General features: G+C 36.5%; 1 protein-coding gene across 2 annotated transcripts in view; it reads right to left on the reverse strand.

Moving 5' to 3' along the window:
* Positions 1-23390, reverse strand: part of tbc1d15 (TBC1 domain family, member 15) — a 62709-nt gene extending 39319 nt beyond the window's left edge. For both annotated transcript variants that reach the window (XM_069192283.1, XM_069192284.1), the window contains exons 1-5: positions 23321-23390; positions 21483-21581; positions 19090-19164; positions 17010-17151; positions 11826-12030 (exon numbers count right to left, since the gene is read on the reverse strand). In XM_069192283.1, the coding sequence (XP_069048384.1) occupies positions 11826-12030; positions 17010-17151; positions 19090-19164; positions 21483-21581; positions 23321-23344 (545 nt within the window). In that variant the 5' untranslated portion in view covers positions 23345-23390. The remainder of the gene's footprint in view (positions 1-11825; positions 12031-17009; positions 17152-19089; positions 19165-21482; positions 21582-23320) is intronic.
* Positions 23391-25852: the final 2462 nt, after the last annotated feature.

The following is a 25852-nucleotide window of genomic DNA, read 5'->3' on the forward strand; positions in this document are numbered from 1 at the left end:
CCAACTGGGCTATTATATTATAGTTAAAGACAAGTAACACCAAGGATGATTTTGCCCAGTAAACACTTAATCCCAACAATTTCATTATTAAAGCAGGTGATAAGAACTTTAATAACCGCTGTCTGTTTTTAAGATATGACAGGAACGCAAGTGCTTCTTTTAGGTGACAAAAAATAATCTGGGATGACATTTTCTTCTAAGAGGTAGGCATGGATTGACTAAGCTCTTTTGAGAAGATTCCAATTAATAAACAACCACATCCAGTTCTTACTGAAGTTAAAAGCAGAGACAAAGGCCAAGTGATTCATTTAACCAGCAAAGCTGATGAAAGCAACATCCCATTTCATCCATTAGTACCATGGCAAAAAAACACATCTTTAAACAGACCTCAGAAAAATAACGCAGCGGATCTGAAAACGAAGAAAAACTTGAGGCGAGTGCGTCTTTTATGTCTTATGCAAGACAGAGAACATTTAAATTTTCAGTCTGAAGATTTTTTATCTATATTTGTTACTTGGGAAAGTTTTCACATGTTTTGTGTTTGTTTTATTTTCTAATAGATTTTAATTAATAGATTTCTTTGTCATAATTACTTCTTCAGATCAGCCAAACACAAGCCACAGAGATAATCTGTGTGCTTTATATGGGGGAATTCTGAAGTATTCAGTCATAATTCCAAACACAAGGGCAAAATAAAGAATACTCTAGTATTACTACCCATTAAAATGTACAATATATAATCTTTTTTAAAGTTATTACTAAGTATCATCTTAAAACATAAGGGCAGACATACATTTCAAAAAGCATATGATGCAATAAGAATTTAAATTCCATTTTCAAATGCAAAACAATGGGTCAACTTGAAAGTCTACAGACAAAAAAAATTGGCAGACTACACAGCTTTTAATAAAGTGTTTAAAAACTCCAGGAAAAATAAATGTTCATTTTATGAGATGAAAAAGATCTTTCTTCCATTAGTCTACCTAATCATATTGCACACACTGATTACCAAGGAAAAAGGAAATATGCACAGAATTGTGCCTGGCACAAAATCAAGTTTACATTGTTTTCATTCACCCAGGAGAAAATGTTACTGATGTATTTAGGGCTGGCATCAGCTGTTCACAGACGTAATTTAATCCATCAGTGTTACCGAATATAGACCAAATAAAAACGAATGTTTATTCAGTGACATTTCTACGGTATTTTAACTCACTGCACCATCTGCACGGAGAATTCCGTTTTTGTAGTTCCATGGCTCTACGGAGCTATAAACAGAAACTATACACTGGGGTACAAACAGTGCTTGAACTCGGGGCAAATGGGGTGATAGAGGTTGGGGCACCATTCCTCTTATTCAAAGATGTGCCAGCATTACGCAACCCTTTTTGTATTTTAGGCGTTCAACTTGTTTCTCAAAAAAGAACATGCATCACCATTGTGGATGTAGATGACATTAAACGTAGATTAGTGCAAGGGTTTGCATGCAGGCAGTAAAAATAAACTAAACACAAAATGGAACATTATGAGATAGAAGAGGTAGTTGTTTCACAAAGCAAGATTACTCAGTTAACCGAATAACCTAAGCAAATGTTGACAAAAGTCTGGATTTATGGATTCACAAAGTAAGATTGAACTGTATCTGGTTAAGTAACTATAGCAACATTATCTATTCTTAACCTGCTCCACATCAGGTTAAGTCAAACTTATACTTAGTTTGTGGTAATGAGCTCCACTCACAGACCAATTAGTCCCCTGCAAAAAACAACTACAACATTTCTTCAGGAGTTCAACTGACATTAGAGTTTTGCGGACAGAATAAAAGTGTAGAAATCACCAAATACAAATACACCAAATACAGTGGGTTATAATTTTTAATAGGAAAGATGATATAGTTTACATTCATGATCTCTTAAGCTCATACAAAATTAGTACTGCTCGTCACAGCTCAGAGTTAAAAGAAATTCAAACTCTGTTCAAAGATTCCTGGTGCTGGTGACTGGTGCAGTTTTTTACTGTTGGCAACTCAGAGTGCTTTAGTAAAGCAACAGTTTGTTGTGCAATAGGAAAAGAAACAGTTTTTGAATGCATTCATAACATTTCCCAACTATATGTTATTATACACACATATACATCAGTGAATCTAAAATGAGGTTTCATGAAATGGCTGGTAATATTCTCCTCTATCCACTGTAAATGTAGCCTCTCTGTCCTGTAGCTATTTCCTTTGATCTAAACATTCCCTGCAGCATTTCCTAATATAATAGGTGGACTGCACAGACATCCTCACTAAAGCCCCTGGAAAGCCAATTGAGACTGATTGTTTAACCGAAAATCAATTCACAGCAACAATGAATAAGTTAAAAATAAAATTCTAGACCAAAAAACAAACATTGATTACACAAAAGACAATACAAACTTTCAAACGGTTCCAGCAAAAAAAAAACAATTAAATGTGTGTGCCTACAATGAGCGTTACCTAGATTTAGACGTTTCTAATGTACGGTTTCCATCGTCATATGGTTTCTCCATTATGGAGTATCTTATGCATGGTGTCACATCAGCAACACGTACATGACTCGGATTGAGTGTAATAATAATAATAATAATAATAATAATAATAATAATAATAATAATAATAATAAACTTTATTTTATATAGCGCCTTTAAAGGTCGCTTCTCAAAGTGCTTTACAGGATGACAATAACAATAAATAAGAAGACTACAACAATAAATAAGAAAATTTCACAAGACAGGACACAATTATAATTACAACAATACAACAATAACAATAGAGGAGACCGTGGAAGATGGTATTAAGAAGAGCAGAGGGGTGAAGAATGGAACCAGTTAAGTAAAGGCTTTTCTGAAAAGGAGGGTTTTGAGTCTGGATTTGAAGGAGTTTAGAGAAGGTGACTCTCTAATATCCTTGGGCAAGGAGTTCCAGAGCTTGGGGGCATAGCAGGAGAAGGCCCTGTCGCCCATACAATGTAGACGGGCTTGGGGGACAGTAAGGAGGGCAGAATTTGAAGAGCGGAGGTTGCGAGGTGGGAAGTAGGGCGATAAAAGTTCAGACAGGTATTGAGGTGCCAAGCCATGTAAAGCCTTGTAGGTGAGCATGAGGATTTTAAAGTCTACGCGGAATTTGACCGGAAGCCAGTGCAAGGACTCCAGGATAGGAGTAATGTGAACACTTGTACTAGACCTGGTCAGGATTCTGGCTGCTGAATTTTGGACATACTGCAGCTTGTTCAGAGTAGATTTAGATACCCCAGGGAGCAGAGCATTGCAGTAGTCAATTCAAGAGAATACAAATATGTTGATCAGCTTTTCAGCCACAGTTAATGATAGCATAGGGCGTAGTCTTGCGATATTTCTAAGGTGAAAAAAAGATGTTTTGACAGTATGCTGTACATGTGGGTCGAATGTTAAGCCAGAATCGAATATAACCCCAAGGTTTTTCAATTTTGATTGGAGCTCAAGTACAGAGCCATCTACAGACAGGGTTACAGGACTGGCTTTACGAAGTTGATGGGGGGTACCAATAAGCATGACTTCAGTCTTGTCACAGTTAAGATGAAGGAAGTTTTGAGTCATCCAAATTTTTATGTCAGAGATGCAATTAGATAGAATAGAGACAGCCACATCAGTGTCGGGTTTGGTATGGATGTATATTTCAGTATCGTCAGCGTAAAAATGAAAGCTGAGGCCATGTGATCTTAAAAGCTGACCAAGTGGGAACATGTAAATGCTGAAGAGCAAGGGGCCCAGTATTGAGCCCTGAGGGACACCAGACTTGACAAGACCAATTTCAGACCTGTACCCATTGAGAGAGACAAAGTGACAGCGATCAGTGAGGTAAGACTTAAACCATTTGAGGGCAGTGTCAAGAGACTCCAAACACAGTCTCAAGACGAGAAAGCAAGATGTTATGGTCAACAGTGTCAAAGGCAGCACTGAGATCAAGAAGGATGAGTATGGAAAGAGAACCAGAATCAGAAGCTATTAGGAGATCGTTGGTGACTTTGACTAGGGCGGTTTCTGTGCTGTGAAGTTGACGGAAGCCAGATTGGAGGGGTTCGAAAAGGTTGTTTGTCATGAGGTGGTTATGTAACTGAAGTGTGACAGCACGTTCTAGAATTTTAGAGAGAAAGGGTAAGTTGGAGATGGGGCGAAAGTTGTTAAGATTGTCGAGAGCCATGTTAGGAATGTACCCCCGGACAGGACGTGGCATCATTGTCATGTCACACATGCTGCATAACATGCAACCCTTAAGAAGGATAGAGATCCTCCCCTCCACCTGTACCCTGTGATGACCTTTCTTCCATTCATCTGGATCAACATGGTGGCAGAGCTGAGTGAGACATCAGTACTGAACATTATTCTAGTGATATAGTTACAATTTTTTAGGATACATGTTTTTTCTAATTTCTTTTACCTAATGTGACCTACAAAAATTACTCGGCTTAAAGGGGAACTGCAGCTCCAGTTTCTCAGACCAGTTATTAAATCTCGGTAACAAAACAAATTCATTGACAGTATACAAAATTGTGTGCTTAATTTGAAATTTGTCAATTTTGTCTACCTTGTGGAGTTTACAAGTCGTCATGTTGGAAACTCCTGGTCTCGCCCCAGGTGAGAGTGAAAGTTTGCACGAATTGCGATGTGAAGTGGCCCTTCCTGTTCACTAGTCACTGTAATGATCAATGTAATGTGATGTACGATCCAACATGATCTGCATGCAAAGTTAACAAGTAGTATTGTCACCAAAACAGCTTCGAAATCGAGATATTCAATATATTATATATATATTAATATTTCAATCGGATAAGAAGAGTTGTATTCACAAGCCTTCTTCTTTACAATGTAACAGGGCCCATTTGCGTCACCGGAAGTTTTGTTGCCTCATTCTGAAGACACTGGTAATTTCATCTATTTTGTCATGTAAATTGGAGGCTTTTCAAGTTACTGTGTACATTTGACTTCTATGGGGTTTTGAACTGCACTCATCAATGCTGAGACTTTCTAAGCCCAAAACACAAAAATAGTGCTGCAGTTCCCCTTTCTGACTTTCTGCAACTTGGGGGGAAACCTTACCTAAACAACTTGATTAACACCATAAAAATATTGTGGAAAAAAGAGAATATCCCACTAAAGGAATACATTCTTTATTGTGTTGCTGGTAATGATGATTCCTCGTCCAGTCTTACTCTGCTCAGGCTTATTCTTGTTGGATAAAATTAGGGAACATTTTAATTCAGAGGACTGAACTACACTGTACTGTACAGTACCACTGTGGATGATACTCCTGCACTTTGGCTTGACCTGCTACCAGATCCTCCCATTGTGATCCAGCGACTATAAATGCATACATTACTGCTGCATAAAAAAATATGGTACAACTTCACAACAATGATATAAATTAAGTAATGCCAATACATGCATCCTCGTGCAAGTTTTTTATAGTTTTGCATTACCCTGAGATATTTAACTGCATTTCATAATTAACTTCTACAATCTATTTATCAGCAATTCTCTGCCATGCGTGGCTACAGTATAGCTCCTCACCATTCCTACAGATTTTATCCTCATAGTTCTCTATAAAGAGCTGTAATTCAAGGAATGAGAAGCACGTTTTTGCATGGTTTTGTTTACATGGATGAAGGATTTTATGTTTGACCCTTTTTGCCTACTACAGTGCGGAGCAGTTAGTCAGACTGTTTAAGCATGAATTGCTTTAACCAGATAACTTTAAATCTGAGTTTGCTTTTGTGAAACCAGAGAAATCCTGAAAAAAAGTTATCAGGTTAATTCACTCAGACTAATTTGGAAAATCCTGAATAAGTTAAACCTGTTTCATGAAACAGCCCCAAGGTCAGTTATGAAAAAGACTAACCTTTTATGTTGACATCACTTACATCTTGCAAATAATATGGGGAATCCATAAAAGCGTAACAAAAACTAATAAAAGGGCTCTTTTATTATTAAAGAGAATTCAAATCAAAGGATGTCACGTTACAATTGCATAATGCACTACTTAGGCCTCATACTAACCATTGTGTAGAATTTTGGTTACCATGTTACAAAAAACACATTGCTGCACTGGAATATGTCCAGAGAAGAGCAACCAGTTGCATTCTAGGACTTAAAGGAATGTCCTACACTGAGAGGTTGAGAACCTTTTTAGTCTTTCAGAACAGAAAAGAGCACAAGGGGACTAAACACAAGTATTCAAAATTCTCAAAACACTGACAGTCAACCTAGCAGAACTCTTCAGAGTCAACATGAAGCAGAGGACACAAAAGGGAACTAGTTGGAAGTGCATTTAAAGCTGAGAACAGGAGATACTTCTGTACCCAAAGAGTTTTGCGAGTATAATAGAAGCTACACAGTCATGTTACTGAATATATACATTACATATAAGACTGGACAAGATCTGTGGATGAATTAAGCACGAACGACACACATAGGATAGGAGGTCTATCTGTTTTTTGTAACCTTTCTTATGTTCCAATCCCCTTTTTAAAAAAGAGATACCCAGAAAGACCTCACACCGGAACAATAAAACATTCACCACATCCAGTGTCCCCTCCCTCCCACCCACCAGCATGACAATGAATTCAAACAAACACTTCCCCATCAGAACCTACAGCATTTTCACACACAGGTTACAGCAATGAATTCCAGAAGACTGGCCTGATGTGAGAGGTCCTAAACCTTTACTAAACGCAATTGGACAGATGTTTGGAGGACATTAGGCCTTACTAGCTTGTTAATTTTCTAGTAACTAATTCATTCAAGGATTTTGTCAAGCTTTTTCTTGAAATCAGGTTCCATCTTGTCTGGTAAATTTTTCCAGACTTCCACAGACCTTTGCAAAAAAAGTACGACACTGTTTTCCATTTTCAAAGTACGTCTGTGAAGTTAATTTTGTCAATGCCTTTGAGGATTGTGAATACTTAATTTATTTGATTCATTAATTAATTAATTTTAGACTGTCAAACTTGGACATACCATTGAACTTCCAAAAATATATTTGCTATTGTTTGGGCTGATTCTACAATTTATCTAATACCAAGGTATATAAGTGCAAGGATCCTAGGTCATACTAGAAGCAAGGAATTTAAACAAAAAACATGTAGGTTTCTGCATATTTTTTTAAACTAAATTAATTTTTAATATAAATTAAATTCAATAAATTACAGAAACAAGAAAATAATCTATTTAAAAAATCCTAAATCTGACTGCTCACAGCATTTGTATTCATCTGTATAGTTATTCCTTGTCTACTCAGATACTACCAGCAGCCATATCACCCTGCAACTCACAACTGGCAACCCACTGAAGCTAAGCAGGTGTGAGCCTGGTCAGTACCTGGATGGGAGAGCTCCTGGGAAAAACTAAGGTTGCTGCTGGAAGAGGCGTCAGCGCTAACCCTGTGGCACATGTGGGTCCTAATGCCCCAGTGTAGTGACGGGGTGTACCCGGCGTCCTGGCCAAATTTCCCATCGGCCTTTATCACTCATGGCCTCCTAACAATCCCCCTGTACAAATTGGCTTAATTACTCTGCTCTCCTCCCCACTGATCGCTAATGTGTGGTGAGCGTTCTGGCGCATCATCCAGGTGGATGGTGGTGGAGGGGTCCCCATTGCCTGTAAAGCGCTTTGAAAAGCGCTATTTAAATGTAAGCTATTATTATTATTACTATTATCAGACACCAACATATACATTAAATAATTTGAAAAACAAATGTAAAGAATCTGAAACATTATCAACATTAGTTAACAGCGAGTTTCAAAACTACAAAATGTTTAAATTGCTATACCACAAACTTCAGAGTCGGTATGTTCTTTACCCACTTAATGACATTATAAAATGGTGCAAAACAAGCCTTCAAAGCTCTGAGATACTCTGCAGGATTAGGGAGGGACTGCATTTTCAGCCTCAGAAAAGCATCATTGCCTCATGAAAGTTAAATCAGATGTGTATCAAGTACCTAAATTAAGATAAACAACATTTTGTCTTTCAACTACCATTTTCAGGAACCTGCAAGTAGCCTTAGAGATTGAGTTAAATCCTTCAATGACCAATAAAATCATAAATCAATCACGAGCATACCTTGAAAACGCTGACTGTATAAATTACCTTTTATGGTCAATAACCATTTTAATCTGTATGTTTGAACTACGAAATCAAGAAGCCACTTTTTTATCTACAGCCGTGCACTTTCAAATTAAAAAATCGTCTTCTGCTAACAAATCTGAGACATTATCACACTTCACACTCACAACCTTTAAGACATCCTTTTTTATGGACAAGGCTAAATCATCCTGATGGGCACTAATGGCATTTTAAAAAAATGAACTGAAGAAAGGTTTTAAACGAGTCAGTTTTATCCTACTTCGCTTATGGATAGGGAAATGCCATGTTTTCCTTTTGCTTACAGCCATTTATAGCCATTTTATTTGCCAGATACTTTTACATTTACAAAACAAAATGAATGGTAAACATTTCACCATGTTGCAAAAGAAAACAGCATGAACTGATTCACTATTCCCTGGAGAAGAACCTTTCTCATTTCATAAAATATCAGAAATGACTATCTAAAACAGTACGCACAGGTTTCAAGTCACATTTTCGATTAGTAATCAAGTCCAGCAGTTTTATTAATGGGCAAAATTACACTTCAGATTGAACCAGTTTTTTTTTCTACAATAATGCACTTCAGTACACATATATTTGCCCTGGAACTGATGTTTATATTTTGCTACTTAAGTTCTGGAACTAAGATCTATTCACCGCGGAAAGGAAACCACCAAATTACTGTTACAGTTAGTTAACACCATCCCTCAGCCAAAAGCATTTTTCATAAGAAGAGTATTAATAAAGGATTTCAGCTTGAGCTCTTCAAATTACAGTGTTCTTTCAGAAACAAACAGTCCTGGAATTGTCTTACTTGTCACACAGTATTCAATTTTTTAAAAGCATGCCAGTAAAAGCCTTATCTGTCCTATTCACTTGTTAGCTACCAAGCATAAAAAATCCTATGCTACGTCATTCAATGATTTTGGAGGATGCACATTTGGCTGAAGATCGATGGGGCTGTGTGGGTTTCAAGTCAACCAGGATATCTTTGGCAATCCTGAACAGCAGCAAACACTGTGTTGCAAGTGAGAGGTAAATTAATCCTTTGTGCAATGCATTAGCTGTGCAGTTTGTTTTTTTTTAAGTGTTAAAGCGTTTGTCAAAACCATGTGCATTTAGTCTCAAATCAAATAAAAAGGGACTGAGCAAACATTTGGCAGAAAGCATGTAATGTGACAATTGTAGGGTGTTGACACAGGTAGTAAAAACAAACTACATATATAAAAAATGAGGAACACAGACCTTGAAGAGGTTACTTAAGAGACAAAAAGGGTGTTTTTGGAGAAATCATTTGGAAAACAAAAAACGGGCATATTGAATAATGTTGGGGTATATAATTCAAAGCAAAGAATATATAAATTACACTTGCACAATATACTAGTACGATCAGGAGAATATCTAACCCACAAAGGGTAAAATTAACCTTTTAAGTATTTAACAGAGAAGATTGTAAAATAATCTGATTCAGATATTCAACATCCTTAATCTAGGTAATCTACTACAGCTTTAAAACTCGGAATTAGTTTTTTTCTGCAGTCCTTCATTTCTTAGTGTATTCTGTATTCTTGCAAGGTGGATAAGTGTTTTAATTTGAAACTGAGATTTTCTTGGACCTAGACCTGGAACTTGAAGTCGTGGATCTGCAACTCATAATGCAAACTATAGCTTGGAAGCTTAGGCTTGTACTCAATGATTTAAGAACAAGACTTTCATATTTTAATAGAATGGAATGCAGAATGTAATCGAGATGTACAACAGGTCACCAAGTGCTTTGCCTAATCAATCCCTGAAGTACAGATAAGAGCTGATGCTGACCACTGATCCCAGTGATCCAGGATTGTTTATGGCTGTATGCTTACTTTCGCCAACAGTGAAATGGAAAGTCCCAACAAATGTTCATGGCAGCAGAATGGATATGTAGTACATGTACATCATTTAAAATCTTAGTTAATAATAAAAACATCTTAATATCAAAGCGCAATAAATATCTCTCCTAAAATTAAGATCTATGAAAGACTGAGTCACTACTAATATTTAAAAGAGTAGGCAGCTGGGAAACCAATACTGAAAATAAGAGGCCTTCTTATGAATATATGGCAGGTCATTAACGGTGTTTAACACCCTATTTTATAAATGTATACATCAGTACAAATTAGATGGTGATTACTTCCTTATCATTCACTAATACCTTAGTACAAGACTTTATTACCACCTAAAAGCTAAGGAATATCCCATTGAATATAAAATACATAGTGAACATTACAAAATAAAAAGGCTGTTTGTTTCATGGTTTTGAAGTGTCCACAGCTAAAGCACGAGCCCTACTTGTTCATTTATAGCTTGCATGTAGTGCTGGGCGATAATTCGATAACGATAATTAACGCAATATAATTTTCCGCTATATATTTTTAACAAAAGTTTGATAAATATTCAATATATATGTTTATGCTTTGCAGACCAGGCAGCTAACGTGGTGTTGTTTACCCACACAGTGGTGCTGGCTGACAGGACTATAGAGTGGAGAAATGAGCGACACTGAAGCAAATGCAGTGCTGCCAATGACCAGCTCGAAGGACCATGACATCGTCGACAGAAAAGGTAATTCAACTTCGGTATTATAATAATATTTTGGCTTTTTCAGACATAAAACAGAGCACTTTAAACATTGCAGTCTGTCTGAGCCATCTTCTATGTGTGTTTTATCACACTGCAGTATTTAATTTTTCTATTAAGATATTTATTTTGTAAATTTTACTCATGCATATCTTGACATAAAAAAGACTTGAAAACTCTCTACCTCAGATTTGTTTAATGTTTCTGCTGTTTGGCAAGTGTTTGTTGTGTTCTTAAAATAAAGAGCTGTTTAATTTACCAATTAACTGTCTGATTTCTTCAACTTTCACTCAGGAGAAAAAATCTGCCTTTAAACTTGAAAGAAATAATGATTTGACATTTATCGTGATAATTATCGATATCGACTGATATGAAAAGTTTTATCGTGATAATGTTTTTGGCCATATCGCCCAGCCCTACTTGCATGCTGAAGCAACTTACTTACATTTCCCAATATCTCCTTTTGTAATGTTTTAAATACACTATTGAATACTTTGTACCGTGCAAATAATGCAGTGCATACTCTGTTCTACTACCGCCTTTGTGGATGAGGACTATACAAGCTTTCCTCCAAAGCATGTCCTGTCAAACCATCTGCCATTGCTACATGCTACAAGTGCCACAGTGCAAACAAGGAAGGGTGATGCAGCACTTAATGACTCCCTGGTGGACTCAAGGCCTCTCAGCCTTCACTGCAGTAGGACAGCTACATACCAAAGCTGAGGAAATCTCAGGTATTTGGGTATGAAGATGCAAATGCAGACTGAACAGAAATTAGGTTACCAAGACTGAGCATGGTTCACACTCCTGCTGCTTTTTGAACAGAAACCTGAAGTCCTAGTCAATCCTGATAAAAGTAGTCATTTTAACGCTATTTTCAGTTACTAAAAATGTATCTTTTGAGCATAAAAATGAGTTTCAAAAACTCAAGTGGCGTTTTAGCTCAATTAAGACTTTAATAATGTAAAGAGCCCAGCATCAATTTTGCGACTTAGTTATAATTAATTAAAAGCACTTTCACCAGAATAGCAGCAAAAGACATGAAATCTTTCCATTTTGTACTTACTCGTCTAGCAGCACATGTTTCTTAAGGCAATCCAAAAACAATTCACTGCCTCCTTGATGGAAATGAAGAGCAGGTAAGGATGTCTCATCTTTAAGGCAAAATACTAGATATGGCCAGCCCTCTTTCTTGATTTTGATTGTTTTTAGGTCACCAACATTAAAGAAAAAGGCCCACTTGTTTCTTTCGTGCACATGGCTTAAAACACCTGAAAAACAAAATCCATTATTGGATAGCTGGTAATCGGTGTCCCCGGTGTGAGGAGTTTGCTCTTATTTACAAAAATAAACTAAAACATACATCGGCAGTATTCAGGCATCCTAACAAAAACAGCAACCATCAATATTTGTGTATGTTAAGATGACATCTCTACACATAAACCTTGCCCCTTTATCGATGAAGCTTTGCACAAAACATGATGAATTATGAATACAGATGCAGCCATTCAAAATGGGTGGGGTATTTCGCGGTATACCCCGGTGGGCGTGTCGCGGTATCACACAGTATCACGGGGTTAATCGCGTCATTTGACATCATGCCGGAAAGTATCCGGCGTCACCTTGTAAAACCACCAGGAGGAGCAAATAAAGCTTAACCTCTCATGTACAGCATTTGAGCTTTTAAATTTAAACTGTGTATTACAGCATGTTAATCATCAGTCATTAAAATGTTGGTATATTTTATGAAAGCAAGATTGCTCAGTTGGACAAACGTACACAACCTACCTTTATCAGAAATATTTATGCATCAAAGCCTTTACCGAAGATATTACTAATAGTATTAATAATTAATGACTTTGGACAAGCTGTATACTCAAAGTATCATTTCTTTAGCACATTTGCACAAGCACTTGGAATCTGTCCAAGCCATACTTTGTCAGGCATTTTCTTTTACTTCAACGGACATAAAAACTCCCTTGCTTTTAACAGGGCGTTTCATAATTTCTAACTACGAAAATGATTTAAAATGCGACACTTATCATTCAACTAGAGCTCAAAATATCACAAGGATCCTCAAGAGCACAGCAAAGACTGTATTAAAAGATACTTGTATCAGATACATGAGAATCCAGGCTTTTTTTTTATCAACGCTTTCTTTTCCGTATACCAGATATTATGGAACCACTTCAGAGAGGTGTCAGCCAGTCAGATTCCAGGAATCGGTACTTTAAAGAAAAAATACACACTGGTATTCCATTTCTCCCTAAACATTTTAAGCATTGAAGTATTTAACTAACATGTGAAATAGCGTGTGAAAAAGTGGTAGTTTTAAGCTTTTCTGCTAATATAATATGGAATCGCGTATCTAAAGAAATTAATAACGAAATGATTATATCCGTGTACTGCGACAGGGCTGTGTAGGGCTGTTTCGCCTATCTCTTCATGCGACTTCCCTTGTAGCCCACTGGTCTACGTGCCTGATTACCAACTCAGGGGTTGTGTGTTCAAATCCAGCTGGCGCTGTGACTTTTCTTTTAACAAACATTTCTTCGAAAAAATAGAATAGCAATATTATGGACAATCAATTGACTTTTATATTTCATAATATCACAATATGATCGAATCTAAGTCATTTTTGATAACAATGAATAGTCACCTTCTTCCCTTCTGACAACGGTCCTGCTTCTGCTTCCTGCTTCTATTGTGTGTGTGTGTGGGGGGGGGGATCCCTTCAGATTTAAAAGGTTTTTAATCATATCTTCGGTGTTGCATCTTACCAGTGCACCTGATCTTTTGCTGCCTGGGTGGGTCAACTACCACAAAGCTTTAGAGAACCTAACATTTCTATTATCAACAAATTGTAAATTTGTAATAGAGTAAATTTTTATAGAGCATTTCGCAATCACACATTTGTTTCCAATCATGCAAAGTACAGTAATTTTTGAGAATCGATTCACCATGCCTTTCACATGCTCATAAAAGAGATTGATTTAGGAACATAAACATATTACCGCATGCAAACTGTACTGTATACAGTATGTATATGTATATTTAATGTCTTAACTGTGCCCGTTTAAGTATTGAATATTTATATGGAATTTTACAACTGAAGGGAAATCTTAGTACCTGAGCATAAAAAGAATAGGAGCATACTGTAACGCGTGTGAAGGCCATAAACGATATTAATTTTGGAACTTAAACATACAGTATATGGCTGGTCTCGGTACTTTAAAGAAAACATACACACCAGTCTTCCATTTCTCCCTTAACATTTTAAGCATGAAAGTTTTATGAAACAGTACCCAAATATGCGATTGCTGTATAGAATGAATTTTAATTTAAAAAAATTATTTAACACGACAATTAAGCTGGAAATCTCACCCCCTTCTACTTTGAAAATACCTGTGAAACCAGTTTAATTCGTCACAGCCAGCACTCCCGCAGAGAGGGGGGTTGTACTCGTTAATGTCTTAGCCGGAACCCATCATTATATCTCATTTTGTATTTCTATAAAAAAATCGTTTGCCCAGCCACTATTGCTGTTATTGTTTTTATCCTGTAAAGCGCTTTGAGGAGCACAGCTTTCTCACCACTTAGATTACTTTTTGATACCATCCTTACACAAAGCAGAAACTTCTTGTATTTTCTGATGACATACAAGTGGAAAGATAACAGATTTGAATCGTCTTTTTTTCTGAACCAGGGAAAATCTGATCATGTTTCTCTATAACAATAATAAAAAACTTTATTTTACATACCACCTTTAAAAGTGGCATCTCAAAACAATACAGTAGATGTGAACCACAGATTACAAAGTTAATACCCAGACAAACGCAAACGCATTTTTAATAAAATGCTTTTATTCATTCAGCAGAGAGAGAGCTAAAACCTGGGCGTAACAGCTGTTCCTTTTTCTGATCACTCGCTCTCTGGATAAACGTCTCGCCTGTCCTGTTCTTTGTATTCCTAATTTGCCGATTATGCCTTCTGCGATCCACTCCTGCCCTCACACCTAAAGAAGACTATTTTAAATTTCTTTGCGCGGTCCATTTTGCAATTAACCCTTGTATGTGCTGTCCTTAAGGTGATATCACATAAAGGTGATACGTAAAATAATGTTTTTTATTTCACAATGTACAGCGTGTACTATTCTTGTGTTCCGGTACATGAATATAATTATATCGTTATTAATTTCTTTAGATGGGGGATTCCATATTATATTCCCTTTTAATCAAATTCTAAAAGTATGCTTGTTGACTCCGGTATCTCGTTAGTTAAAGACTTTGATGCTTAAAATGTTTAGGGAGAAATGGAATACTAGTGTGTATTTATTCTTTAAAGTACCAAGACCAGCCATATACTGTATGTTTATGTTCCAAAATTAATATCGTTTATGGCCTTCACACGCATTACAGTATGCTCCTATTCTTTTTATGCTCAGCTACTAAGATTTCCCTTCAGTGGTAAAATTCCATATAAATATTCAATACTACAACGGGCACAGTAAAGACGTTTACTGTAAATCTTTCCGCGGTACCGCGCGTCATCGTGCGTCACAATGCGCGACGCCGTAGCCAATAACCTCCGGTACATGTCTGTACCGCGCACTTTGAATGGCTGCATCTGTATGTTACAAGATAAATTACTCTAATAGCATAATTGTCTTATTTTAAACTATTTTAATAGTCTACAATTTATTATATAAAAGAGAAATGGAAGTTTGAAAAGAAAACACCCTTGAAAAATCTAAGACTGATACAGCACTTGATGAATCTAGACAACATATTTATAACTTCAGACTATTAACATATAGAAATTCAAATGGGTTTATGGGCATGCAGGCTTTACAAGGATTCTCCTAACAAAATGTGACAAAACTGCACTATTAAATGTCATTTTCAATGTAAAGATAAAATGCTAAGTTCCCTTACTTCCCCTGGCTTGACATTTAATACTTTGAAATCGACTGGCACCATGGAAGCAATGATTAATATACATAACCCGCTTCAGACTGATTGGGAAGAATATTTTACAATAAAAGAATTGAGGCAATTAGTCTTTTCAACTTCAGTGATACGTCTCTGTAATATCCTAAAGTGTGTAACATCATAAAAAGTTTAGATTCACAGTTAAAGATTAAAAGAGGTATTAGCATATAAAAACTGAAGAGCTTCTTAATTTAGGATTAGCAGTATAAAAGAAATCCAGTGCAATGTTTATAATGTTAAATACTTTTCTGTTCATTACACTTTTGTTTTAATTTCAACACAAATGTCTATAATTTATATTAACATTATTGCAAGATTAGAACTGCAAATATCTGTGTTATTATATAAATATTATTTGCTTTAACTGTATTGTTTTGCTCTTGCTGTATAAACATTTTAAAATCCAAGGCAAAATGTGTAAACAGTATAAAATAACTGTCATCATTTTTAAACATACTACTGGTTTTCAGTTTCCTAAATTTAAAATATCTAATAATTCTTAATGCAATGGAAAACTACAGGTGTAATTTACATATACATAATAAACAATCAGTAATAAACATAATAAACAGCAATACACTGTAATTACCAAGTGGGTGGTAATAACACCATGAATTAAAGCATTCACCTTTGAAGAAATAAGTGTAAAATCTTTTGTTCATGATACAATGTACTCAATTTGGAAATTACCAATTTAATGTCATAACAGGATATACCATACAAATTTAAAGGACAAAATAATATAGCACACAAAAACTAAACTGCACATGTGGCCATTGTTTATATGTTTCAGCTCTGATGATTGCATTCAAGACTTTTTTTTTTGTAAAGCAGACTAACTCAAAAGCAAATTTTATTCTTTTAAATGGAGAGCAAACATACAAAAGTACATTCAAAGTACAACGGAAAATCATTATGATAGCTTAGGTTCCATAGATGTTCTATAAAAAGTACATTTTCTTATTGTTATTTTTCACTGTTATTAATAAGAAAAACGCCACCTTGCATTGCATTCTGATAAAATACTATGACATAGGCAATGTTTTAAAACATTTGGGTGAACTTGATTACTTTCTTAATTTTCAGACCTCCTGCTATTCCCAATCTCATTTTTTTAGATTTTAAGAATTTATTTATGATTTCAGTGAAATAATACGGCATGTTCTTTTAGGTATTTTTCATATATACAGTGTGCAGTGATAATGTTTGCGTAAGCAATTATTTTGCAAGACCAGCAAATCCTGAGGCAGGTTCCATACCTTCTCCATTAGTGTATGGCTTCTTTTTAAAGGAAATAGTGTTGACCATATCCCACTCAGCTTCGTAGCTTAGTTGATTTTCCACATTTTTCTGCATTCTTTCTTTTGGACATTGTGTCCACTCTACTACTGAACTCGAATCCTACAAAATAAAATCAAAAGGTGAAATTATTTTTGATATGCTTTGAAATGATACTATCCATACAAGATATCTGCAGTATGTACTGTGATGCCCCTAGGTGTGTGACAGCAGAAGGATGTTACGTTTTTGAGACTGTACCAAGACACCCGTGGATAGAAAGCAAGATGTAAGATGGCAGCATGATGTCTTGTCTGGAACTAGGCAGATGTGTGTCTTGTTCCAGACAGTATAAATCAACAGCAGACCTAATGAACAAGAGCAGATGAAAGAATATGCTATGTGCTGAAATAAAAGCCTGAACCAACACTCCGCCTGTTTGTGAGTAAAAACTTATTTTGTTTCAACTTGCTCATGAAAGAAATTATTACTGCAAGTTTATGAACTGAAAAGAGCTGCTGAGTCACCCACAATAAAAAAAGGCATAAAAAGGTTATGCCAATTGCACATTGGTTGTCTGTGTAGCTGTAGGGAGAGAATAATAATAATAGAATAGTAATGAAAGAAACTGAACACTAACCTTAAAGGACAGAGTGAAAAGAAAAAGAAGACCAAGAAAACAAAACCAAGACAGGTGGAAAAGAGCACAGAGAAAATAGAAGTGGAAAAGAACGAACAAAGGAAGACAGGCACTGAAGGAAATAAAAGGAAACCTGATGAGAACTAAAGTCAGATTACAGTAAAGATCTTTTTTTCTTTTTTCGTAACAATAAGGCAAGATGTTTTCTTTTTGCACATTGGGGGGGAAAGAATAACTACCCCTGATATTTATTTAGAAGACAAAGTGAGGTAGACCTCCATCAACAAGCTAGGCTTTTATTTGCTTGCTTACTTCTGCTTGCTCTTTTCTTGTTTAATTGCATGCTTAAAAGCACCATTAATTATTACAGTGCTCTTGGGGGTCTTTTATCTCAAGACCCAACTACTAAAGTCCCCTATGATGACTGAACTCCCACTGGCATCACAGTACAAATAAGAAATTGAGTAATACTACATTTCTTATCAAACAAGAAAAGACTCGAGTTCAGAAAATGAAACTAATAAAATATTAAAACAAGGATCAAAATTGTTTAAAGGGAAAACCATATATTCACATTTTTACATTTGAGAGTTATAAAATATAAAAGCAAACATTCTATGTACACCAAATTTAAATTTTACATGTATGTTGGACTTTTATTTTAGTACACTTTATATACAGAGTGCTATAGTGCAATTTAAATCAATGAATATAAGGATCAGTCATGATCCGCATAAATGCAACAGAATTTGCTTAAGCACATACCAAATGTTTGAAAACAGCTTTAATACAAGCAATAGAGTTTAAAGGTATGATATCTTTACCTTTCTTAACACGTTTCTTTTGAAACAGTGGAGATCACTTATTTCATGTACTCTTAGTAACTAATTTCAAGAATACTTTTCAACTCTCATTATGTATACTTTCAACAGTCTCTGATTTATTAAATACAAAATACATTCCAATTTGATATACTCTGCTATACAAGACTGAAGATCTAGTTTTTTTCTACTATGAATTTCTTTTGGTGTAACTAAGTCACAATGAATTTACTATTTACAACAGTTCTTGCTTTGGTACATGTACTTTATATGTATAAAACTTTGTTGTGAGCTTAAAAGTATATGATGGATATTTACTTCAATTCTCAGAAAATCATTTTTATGTAATTAGGATCTTATGAAATGAAACAATATACACTAAGATTAAAAAGTTCCACATAATGTAGGTAAAAAATTAAAGCACAATGAATCATTGTTAAGAGTTAGACAACTTGGAATGCTAGGTGATGTGCATATTGTATACATTTTCACACTAAGACATACAGTATTCTCAAATGATTTAATTCTGTGCAACTGACAGTAAGAACACCTGCTCTGTTCTTTGAAAGAATGATCAATGCAAGCATAAATCAGCTTTACCTTTCCAGCACAAAGAATATTTGATGGATCAACAGCATCTTCCATTGGCTTGTATTCTACAATTAATTCACCCTCCTAGGGGGAAAAGGAAAAAAATAGTTATGAATAAGTGAATCTAGATACTAGGAGGAACAACTGGCTAGTGTCAACTTTTCAGCTTCAAAGCAAGGAGATGTTTGCTGAGATGTAGGGTCACAGACTGAGTGATCAAAGCAATCATAAAGTTTAGCTTGATTTACCTTCTAGGTAAATATTTATCAATCAAAATTCCAAAAACCAGGCATAAAACAGGCAGACAGAAAGGAAAAAAGAGAAGGGGTAGAGGAAGAGAAAGACAAAGACAAAAGCTCCTTGATCCAGATCACCCAGAAATACCAGATTGGAGCTATATATTTGAACCTTGTCAAAACAGCTTGCTATCCTCTGTTTTTCAGGGAACTCCGATTTCCTCTCCTGGTTAGAGTGCATTTTTAGAATAGGGAGATAGGTTCCCAATCATTTTAGGGCATTCAAGTTTGCAGGGAGAGAAATATAACCGCATGTCACATTCTGTTTGGTTTAGAAGAAGGTTATTTCTTCTTTAAGAGTCCAATACTTGGAAGCAGTCTGAGGCTTTTCTGAGTGTTTTGGATGTAAGGCCTCTGGGATACCTTATATGAAAGTTTGTACTTAGTGTAACTTGTATGTTTTATATATATTGATGGAAAAAGAAATGCATCATTTTCTGGAATGAGAATACTATACTTATAGCTTATGTACTTTCACAAAATGTTCGTGCAGTGAGGCATTGCAACTGACCAATCACACGAAAGCTTGTTAGGTTTGCTTTTACCCAACGAGGTCCAGGTGGAACACTGCCTGATCAGGTCACCTTTAAAAAGGCCTTAATTCAAAACTTACGTCACTGCAAGAAAAAGGCCACACTTAGTCAGTTTTCTGTGTATTCCATAATGCCTCAAATGTCACCAGAAGCAAGGGAGAGGGCAATTGGCATGCTGCAGGCAGGCATGTCATGTGCCAGCGTTGCCAGACACTATGGAGTAAGTTGCTCCACTGCGTCCTGACTGCAGAGCAGGTTTCAGGAGACTGGCAGGACAGATGAACGTCCAAGATCCGGTCGCCCTCAAGTGACCACACCAGAGCAGGACCGACACATCAGACTGGTCCATCTGAGAGATCGTTTCAGATCTGCCACCCATACTGCTGCTGAAACTGCTGGCAGACACAATGCCCGCATCAGTGACAGGAAAGTGAGGCTCCATGCTGCTGGCCTTAGAGCAAGGCGACCTGTCAGAGGCCCTCTGCTTACACCTCCTAGACATCACACCCGACTGGCTTGGGCCAGACAGAGGCTGCAATGGACTCGTCAGCAGTGGCATCAGGTCCTCTTCACGGATGAGTCACTCTTCAGCCTGTTCCACACAGATGGGAGGACCAGAGTGTGGTGGAGGTGTTGCATTTCTTTTTTCCATCAGTATGTTATGTGTTGTTACTGTCATTATTAATAAATATCAATACATTTGTGCAAACCAAATGTATCTAAATTATTTTCACCAAAGCTGTGCGATATGTGGTATAGTGATTCTCACTATTCCAACTGTTTGGGTGTATTCTTGGCAAAATGGTGATGAAAGGCATATGATAATATACATTATAGTATATACATTATTCATGATTAATGTTAGAATCTTAACAACAGAATAAAACAGTGAAAGAGATTTAAAGTATACAGTTCTGCTCTCATTTACACTATAAATAAAGTTTTTCCAAGGAACAGAAACAAATTCCATTCTTCTTACTCTGGAAATGTTGTTCACTATTAATGGCCTTATTTCTCATATGGGTATAATCTGTTCATTTACGTTTTTGTCTCAAACATTGGTTACTAGAGAATTATTCAGATGCCACACTTTTAAAATAAGTCTGAGTTATGCTGGTGATTTCTGAATGTTTCCTTTTACCACCAATGTAACACAAAACCTTAAAACCGGAAAAGCCCTTCCCAAATAACCTACTTTTATTTAAAGCTTTAAATAAAATAGATAAAGCAAACTGCATATGCACAAATTATAATATAAAACGACAATCATGTTAAGAGTTCAAAACATGCAATGGCTGGAATTCCATTGTGCTCATGAAATTTCAATTAATGGGAAGGTTTTCACGTAATGAAGATTGTTTAGAACCTGTTAAATTCAAATTTAATCTATAAAATAATTTAAGATTTGGATGTCAGGGTATACAGACTGTAAACTGAACTATCATTTCTAAATATGATGTCTTCACAAAAAAACATTATGTGAAATAGAAAACATTATAATTTACAAAGAACTATATCCGAGAAGCTTTTAGTTTCTGTACTCAGCTCTTTTTACTTATGCGTCTTAATCTACCTTTTCGGTTACTCGAAGAAATCCTGAAATCAGGGAATCTTGGTCTTCATTTCTTTCTGAATCAGAGTGGATAAAAATCCCTTCCTGTTCATATAGAACCTGCAAGAAAGGAATGAGAAACACATAAGAAACCATGTTTCTAACCACTATTGGCAACGTCAGCAGTGGCATCACTGAGCCTTTGATGGAGGTACACAGCACAAGGCAAGACAGCAATCAGAAAGGGAAGCCAGCCTGTTCTAGGGCACAGACAAGCAGAAAGTACACTTTAAAGACCCCAATTAACCTAAAATGCCTTCAGTAATTTGAAGCAATATGGAACACTTGGATAAAACCCATACAAATACATGTTGAACATGAAAACACCACATTGCAGATACTCCAATCCAGAATCAAACCCAGCTTCCAGGAGCTGATGCAGCAGCACTCCTGCATGATGCATGTTTCCTGCAAATCACATCATGTAAGTGATTATACGAATTATACACACATAGCCATGATGACTCCAACTTTATTTTGCATGTATCGCAGTGAACAGGAAAATGGCAACAGAATACTCAGGGGAATTCACAACAATTCGAAACCCCCTTTAGGCCAATAACTTTTTGGTAGAACTGTTACATCTGCTTTTCCATAAAAGGGAAATGCCACATTCTTTCTCTGAAATTTTTGTGCAAACTCTCAATACATAATGATGCTTGTTGGTGTATTCTTCAGCTTTATGACGCCACTATGCTTTAGTGTTTAAAGCATGAAGATAGGGTTCATGTGTTGTGCGAGAAATACAGATATCGGTGTCTCCAAAACATTGTGTTTTAGCTGACATTTTAGAGGAGAATCTGTTTTGACTTGATGTTTTACTCTATTATTGCTGATTAGTTATCCAAAAAAACAACAACACAGACAACACTTCCTGTTCTTCAAGTAAGGGGTGTCAAGTGTATATTGCATGCCACTGTTAATATATGGCAATATTTCTTGTAAACATCAAGAAAATTGACTAATGGAAAACAGAATAAAGGCTTTGCTACATCCATTGCAATTGTAATGCAATGCAAACAACAAACATCTGGCTGACAACTTAGCAGAGTAGATTAAACAGACATTCAGCACTTCAGAGTAGTTAATTTAACTTATACTGGCGTGTTGTTGTGTTAGATAGCGAGTTGCAGGCCGTTTATCTCCCCATGGCTGCTGTAAATATGCTGGGTACCGACTTAATTCCATGCAGCTTTTCGATTTTTTTTATTCTGTATAAAACAGGAATTTAGGAAGTCGTTTTCCACATACCATAAATAAGCGGGTTATTTTTTCTTGTTTCTATTTTCTACTAAATGCCAACAGCATTAGTGCAAAACAAATACAATCATAACTCTAATGTGAGTTTCTGTTTTCGACAGAGGTGCAGTTGGTATATACTTGCTTTCGTAATAAATTAAAAAACATGAGCATACATTACATGTTCTTTTTTTCTCACACCAGTTTCGGGCATTAGCTATGCTTACAAAAGTGTAACCCCAAAGCTTTGTGCCCGTAACTAAAATACGACATTCAATTAACCAGATAGGTGGCTAGGTATTATGTCGTACATCTACTTGCTTTCGTGGCATTCAAGAGGGAAAAATCATAAAGCTTTTGCATTCACAGGACCCAAATTGCAAAGCAATACACCTCTTTCTGCTTCCATCAGGATAACTATACAACACAAAGCTATTTGCTCTAAAAGGTCCGCACTGTTGTAAAATGCAGTCCACGAGGAAGAAAACTCCTGTTTCACTGGCCTCAAAATACGCGCATTTTGTAAGAAATTATCTCTTCGTGTACTTTTCTTTCTGTACCTTGCCCGCTGCCGGAGCCGCCATGTTGCTCGCTGATGTTTACGATGACGTAGCACCGCTCACGTGTTTTTCAGGGCTCCACAACCACAGAGACAAATCATCTTCCGCGTGGACCGTAGAGCGCCTGCGCAGACCTGCCAGCTGGAAAGAGGAAGGGGAGAGAGAGGGCGGAAGCAGTCCTCACATTTTACTTCTCTCTCCTTGTCAGTTAGACTTGCTGTCGTTACTATACTGATGAATGACATCTGGGTTGGCGGTGGCAGTGTCTGTGCATATCAGATTTTCAAAAGCGTACAAATAGGCATGTCGAGATTTGTTTTTTATACATCTCGTTTACAATTAATATACTAATTTGAAAGTAGCAGAAATTTGAGCCTGGTCATGTTAGCATTAAGGCTAGCCTCAGTAACAATCGACAGGCACGTCCAACCACTTCTTATATTTATAGTACAACTCAAAAAGTATTGGAAGTAATTTTAAGGCAAACATATATACCCTTTATAATTCTTATAATAACTTTTATTCATAAATCACCCTTCCAAACTGGGTGATGTACAAAGTGACAAAACTAAATTCAAGGTGTTATATAGGGCGATTAGGCCTGGTAAAAAGATCATCAAAGAATTTCACTCTTGAACAGTCAGGGGAAGGGCTGTCCATAATAATAGAGCCAAAACAGAAAAGGCACAGTCACCAAAAGCCTGAGATTTAGTCCTGGGAACTAAACTGGATAGAGCCCAGGGGAAGGAGTGTAAACATGGAGGAGTTCAGAGATGTATGAGGGTTTAGAGTCTTGAAAGTCAATCACAAGATCTTATATTGAATATGTCATTTTACGGGCAACCAATGAAGAGACGAGTCACATGTTACTAACGCGTGAGTCAGAAGTCTAGCGTAACAAATACACCCCTGAGTATAACAGGGATCTCAGCCACCTGGGCTGGGGGAGTTCTTATTTAGCTCAGCTGGCAAGTTCCCTGTTGCATGACGCTGGAGACCCGGGTTCGTGCCCAGGCAGTGAGGCATGAACGGGCAGGGCAGGAGTGGCAAGAGCGCAAAAACCCCAAGAACTGTTACACTAGCTGCAGAGTTTTGGACTTTTGCGATTGTTGCAGTGTTTGAAGCAGAGGGGACCACACCCATCAAAAGGGAACTGCTGATGATGTTGACAACTAACAGGCAGGCGTCTGACAGGCAAGCTTCCAGTAAAGAGGTAGGGATGGGATCTAGGCAACAAGAGGTTTTCTTGCAGCTGTTAGCAGTTTGTGTAAATTGATCTGAATTAACTAGGCTTAACTCAGAGAAATCTGGTACAGAGAAAATGTCAATGGATAGTTCTCAAATATCTGAATCAGGAACAAGATTAAGGCTTGATTTATTTATATAATTTTATATAATTTATTTGAATAAATGTATATAATTGATTTATACAATTTATAGCATCAATCTTGGATTGAAAGAATTGCAAAAACATAAGACAGGGGTGGAAGAAAGAGCATATTTGTCAGGGGGCATAATGAGCTTGTTAATAACAGAGAAGAGCACTTCATGATTCCCTAGTCCAGAGCTCACTGTATCCTGAATATAGGAGGATCTGGCAGTACCGTAGACTTGCAGGTGTTCATTATAAGCCTAAGTGCTTACGTGTGAACCAAAAGGCTGTTTTTCTTACTGAAGCACTTCAGACGCTGACCAGTTAGTGGTTCAGGTGTATACCATGGAAAGGAATGTTTGAAGGAAACTGCTAGTACTAGTACTAGTCAATACAGTGTTTAAATTACTGGCTAGGTTAGCTGTTGAAGATGACTAATCTTGTAAAGGGTGAGAACTAAGTACAGCAGTAGAGAAATCAGAATGGTTCTGCCTGTCAGACAGATAAGAGCAGAACCAGTTAAAAACAGTACCACATTTGTTTCAATTGTCTAAAACAAATTGTGCATTGACATCTCTCTGACGAAACAGGGATATGGACGTCAAATAACAAAGGTTTGTGATCATCCTAGAAATCTGCAGGTCAATGTCACAAAAGGCTTGGTTTGACTGATCAGATCGTCCACTTTTACAGAACACTGTAGATCTTTGTAGATGTGGGCTCAAGTTCTGATGTAAATATGATGAACTATACAAGCATAAAAGCTATGGCTACAATCACTTGGAATTGACATACTGAAGGCCAAATTGGAACATTCTACTTACCTTAATCATCACAAATCCTCTGCAGCAGCAAAATTATTATTTAATTGCAGAGTGCACTATGTCTGTAAATCTAGAATAATGATCTATTTTATTAGTAATAAAATTGATAGAAAAGGCAAAATGAGAATATTGGATCCTGATGAATCCAGGGCATTACTAATTCACACTGATATGCAGTTTCATATGAGGCATTATTCAAGAATAGCTCTGAGTTTTTAATGGTATTGCTGTAGGAGGAATTACTTCATAGCATTTTTATTGAATACTGAACTACTGTTGGAATCTGTATTTGGATAGATTGAATTTTTTGAGTGAGAGGTCTGTGGCTCCCAAAAT

The sequence above is a fragment of the Lepisosteus oculatus genome, chromosome 7, assembly GCF_040954835.1.
Source record: "Lepisosteus oculatus isolate fLepOcu1 chromosome 7, fLepOcu1.hap2, whole genome shotgun sequence".
In the NCBI taxonomy this organism is placed as follows: Eukaryota; Metazoa; Chordata; class Actinopteri; order Semionotiformes; family Lepisosteidae; genus Lepisosteus; species Lepisosteus oculatus.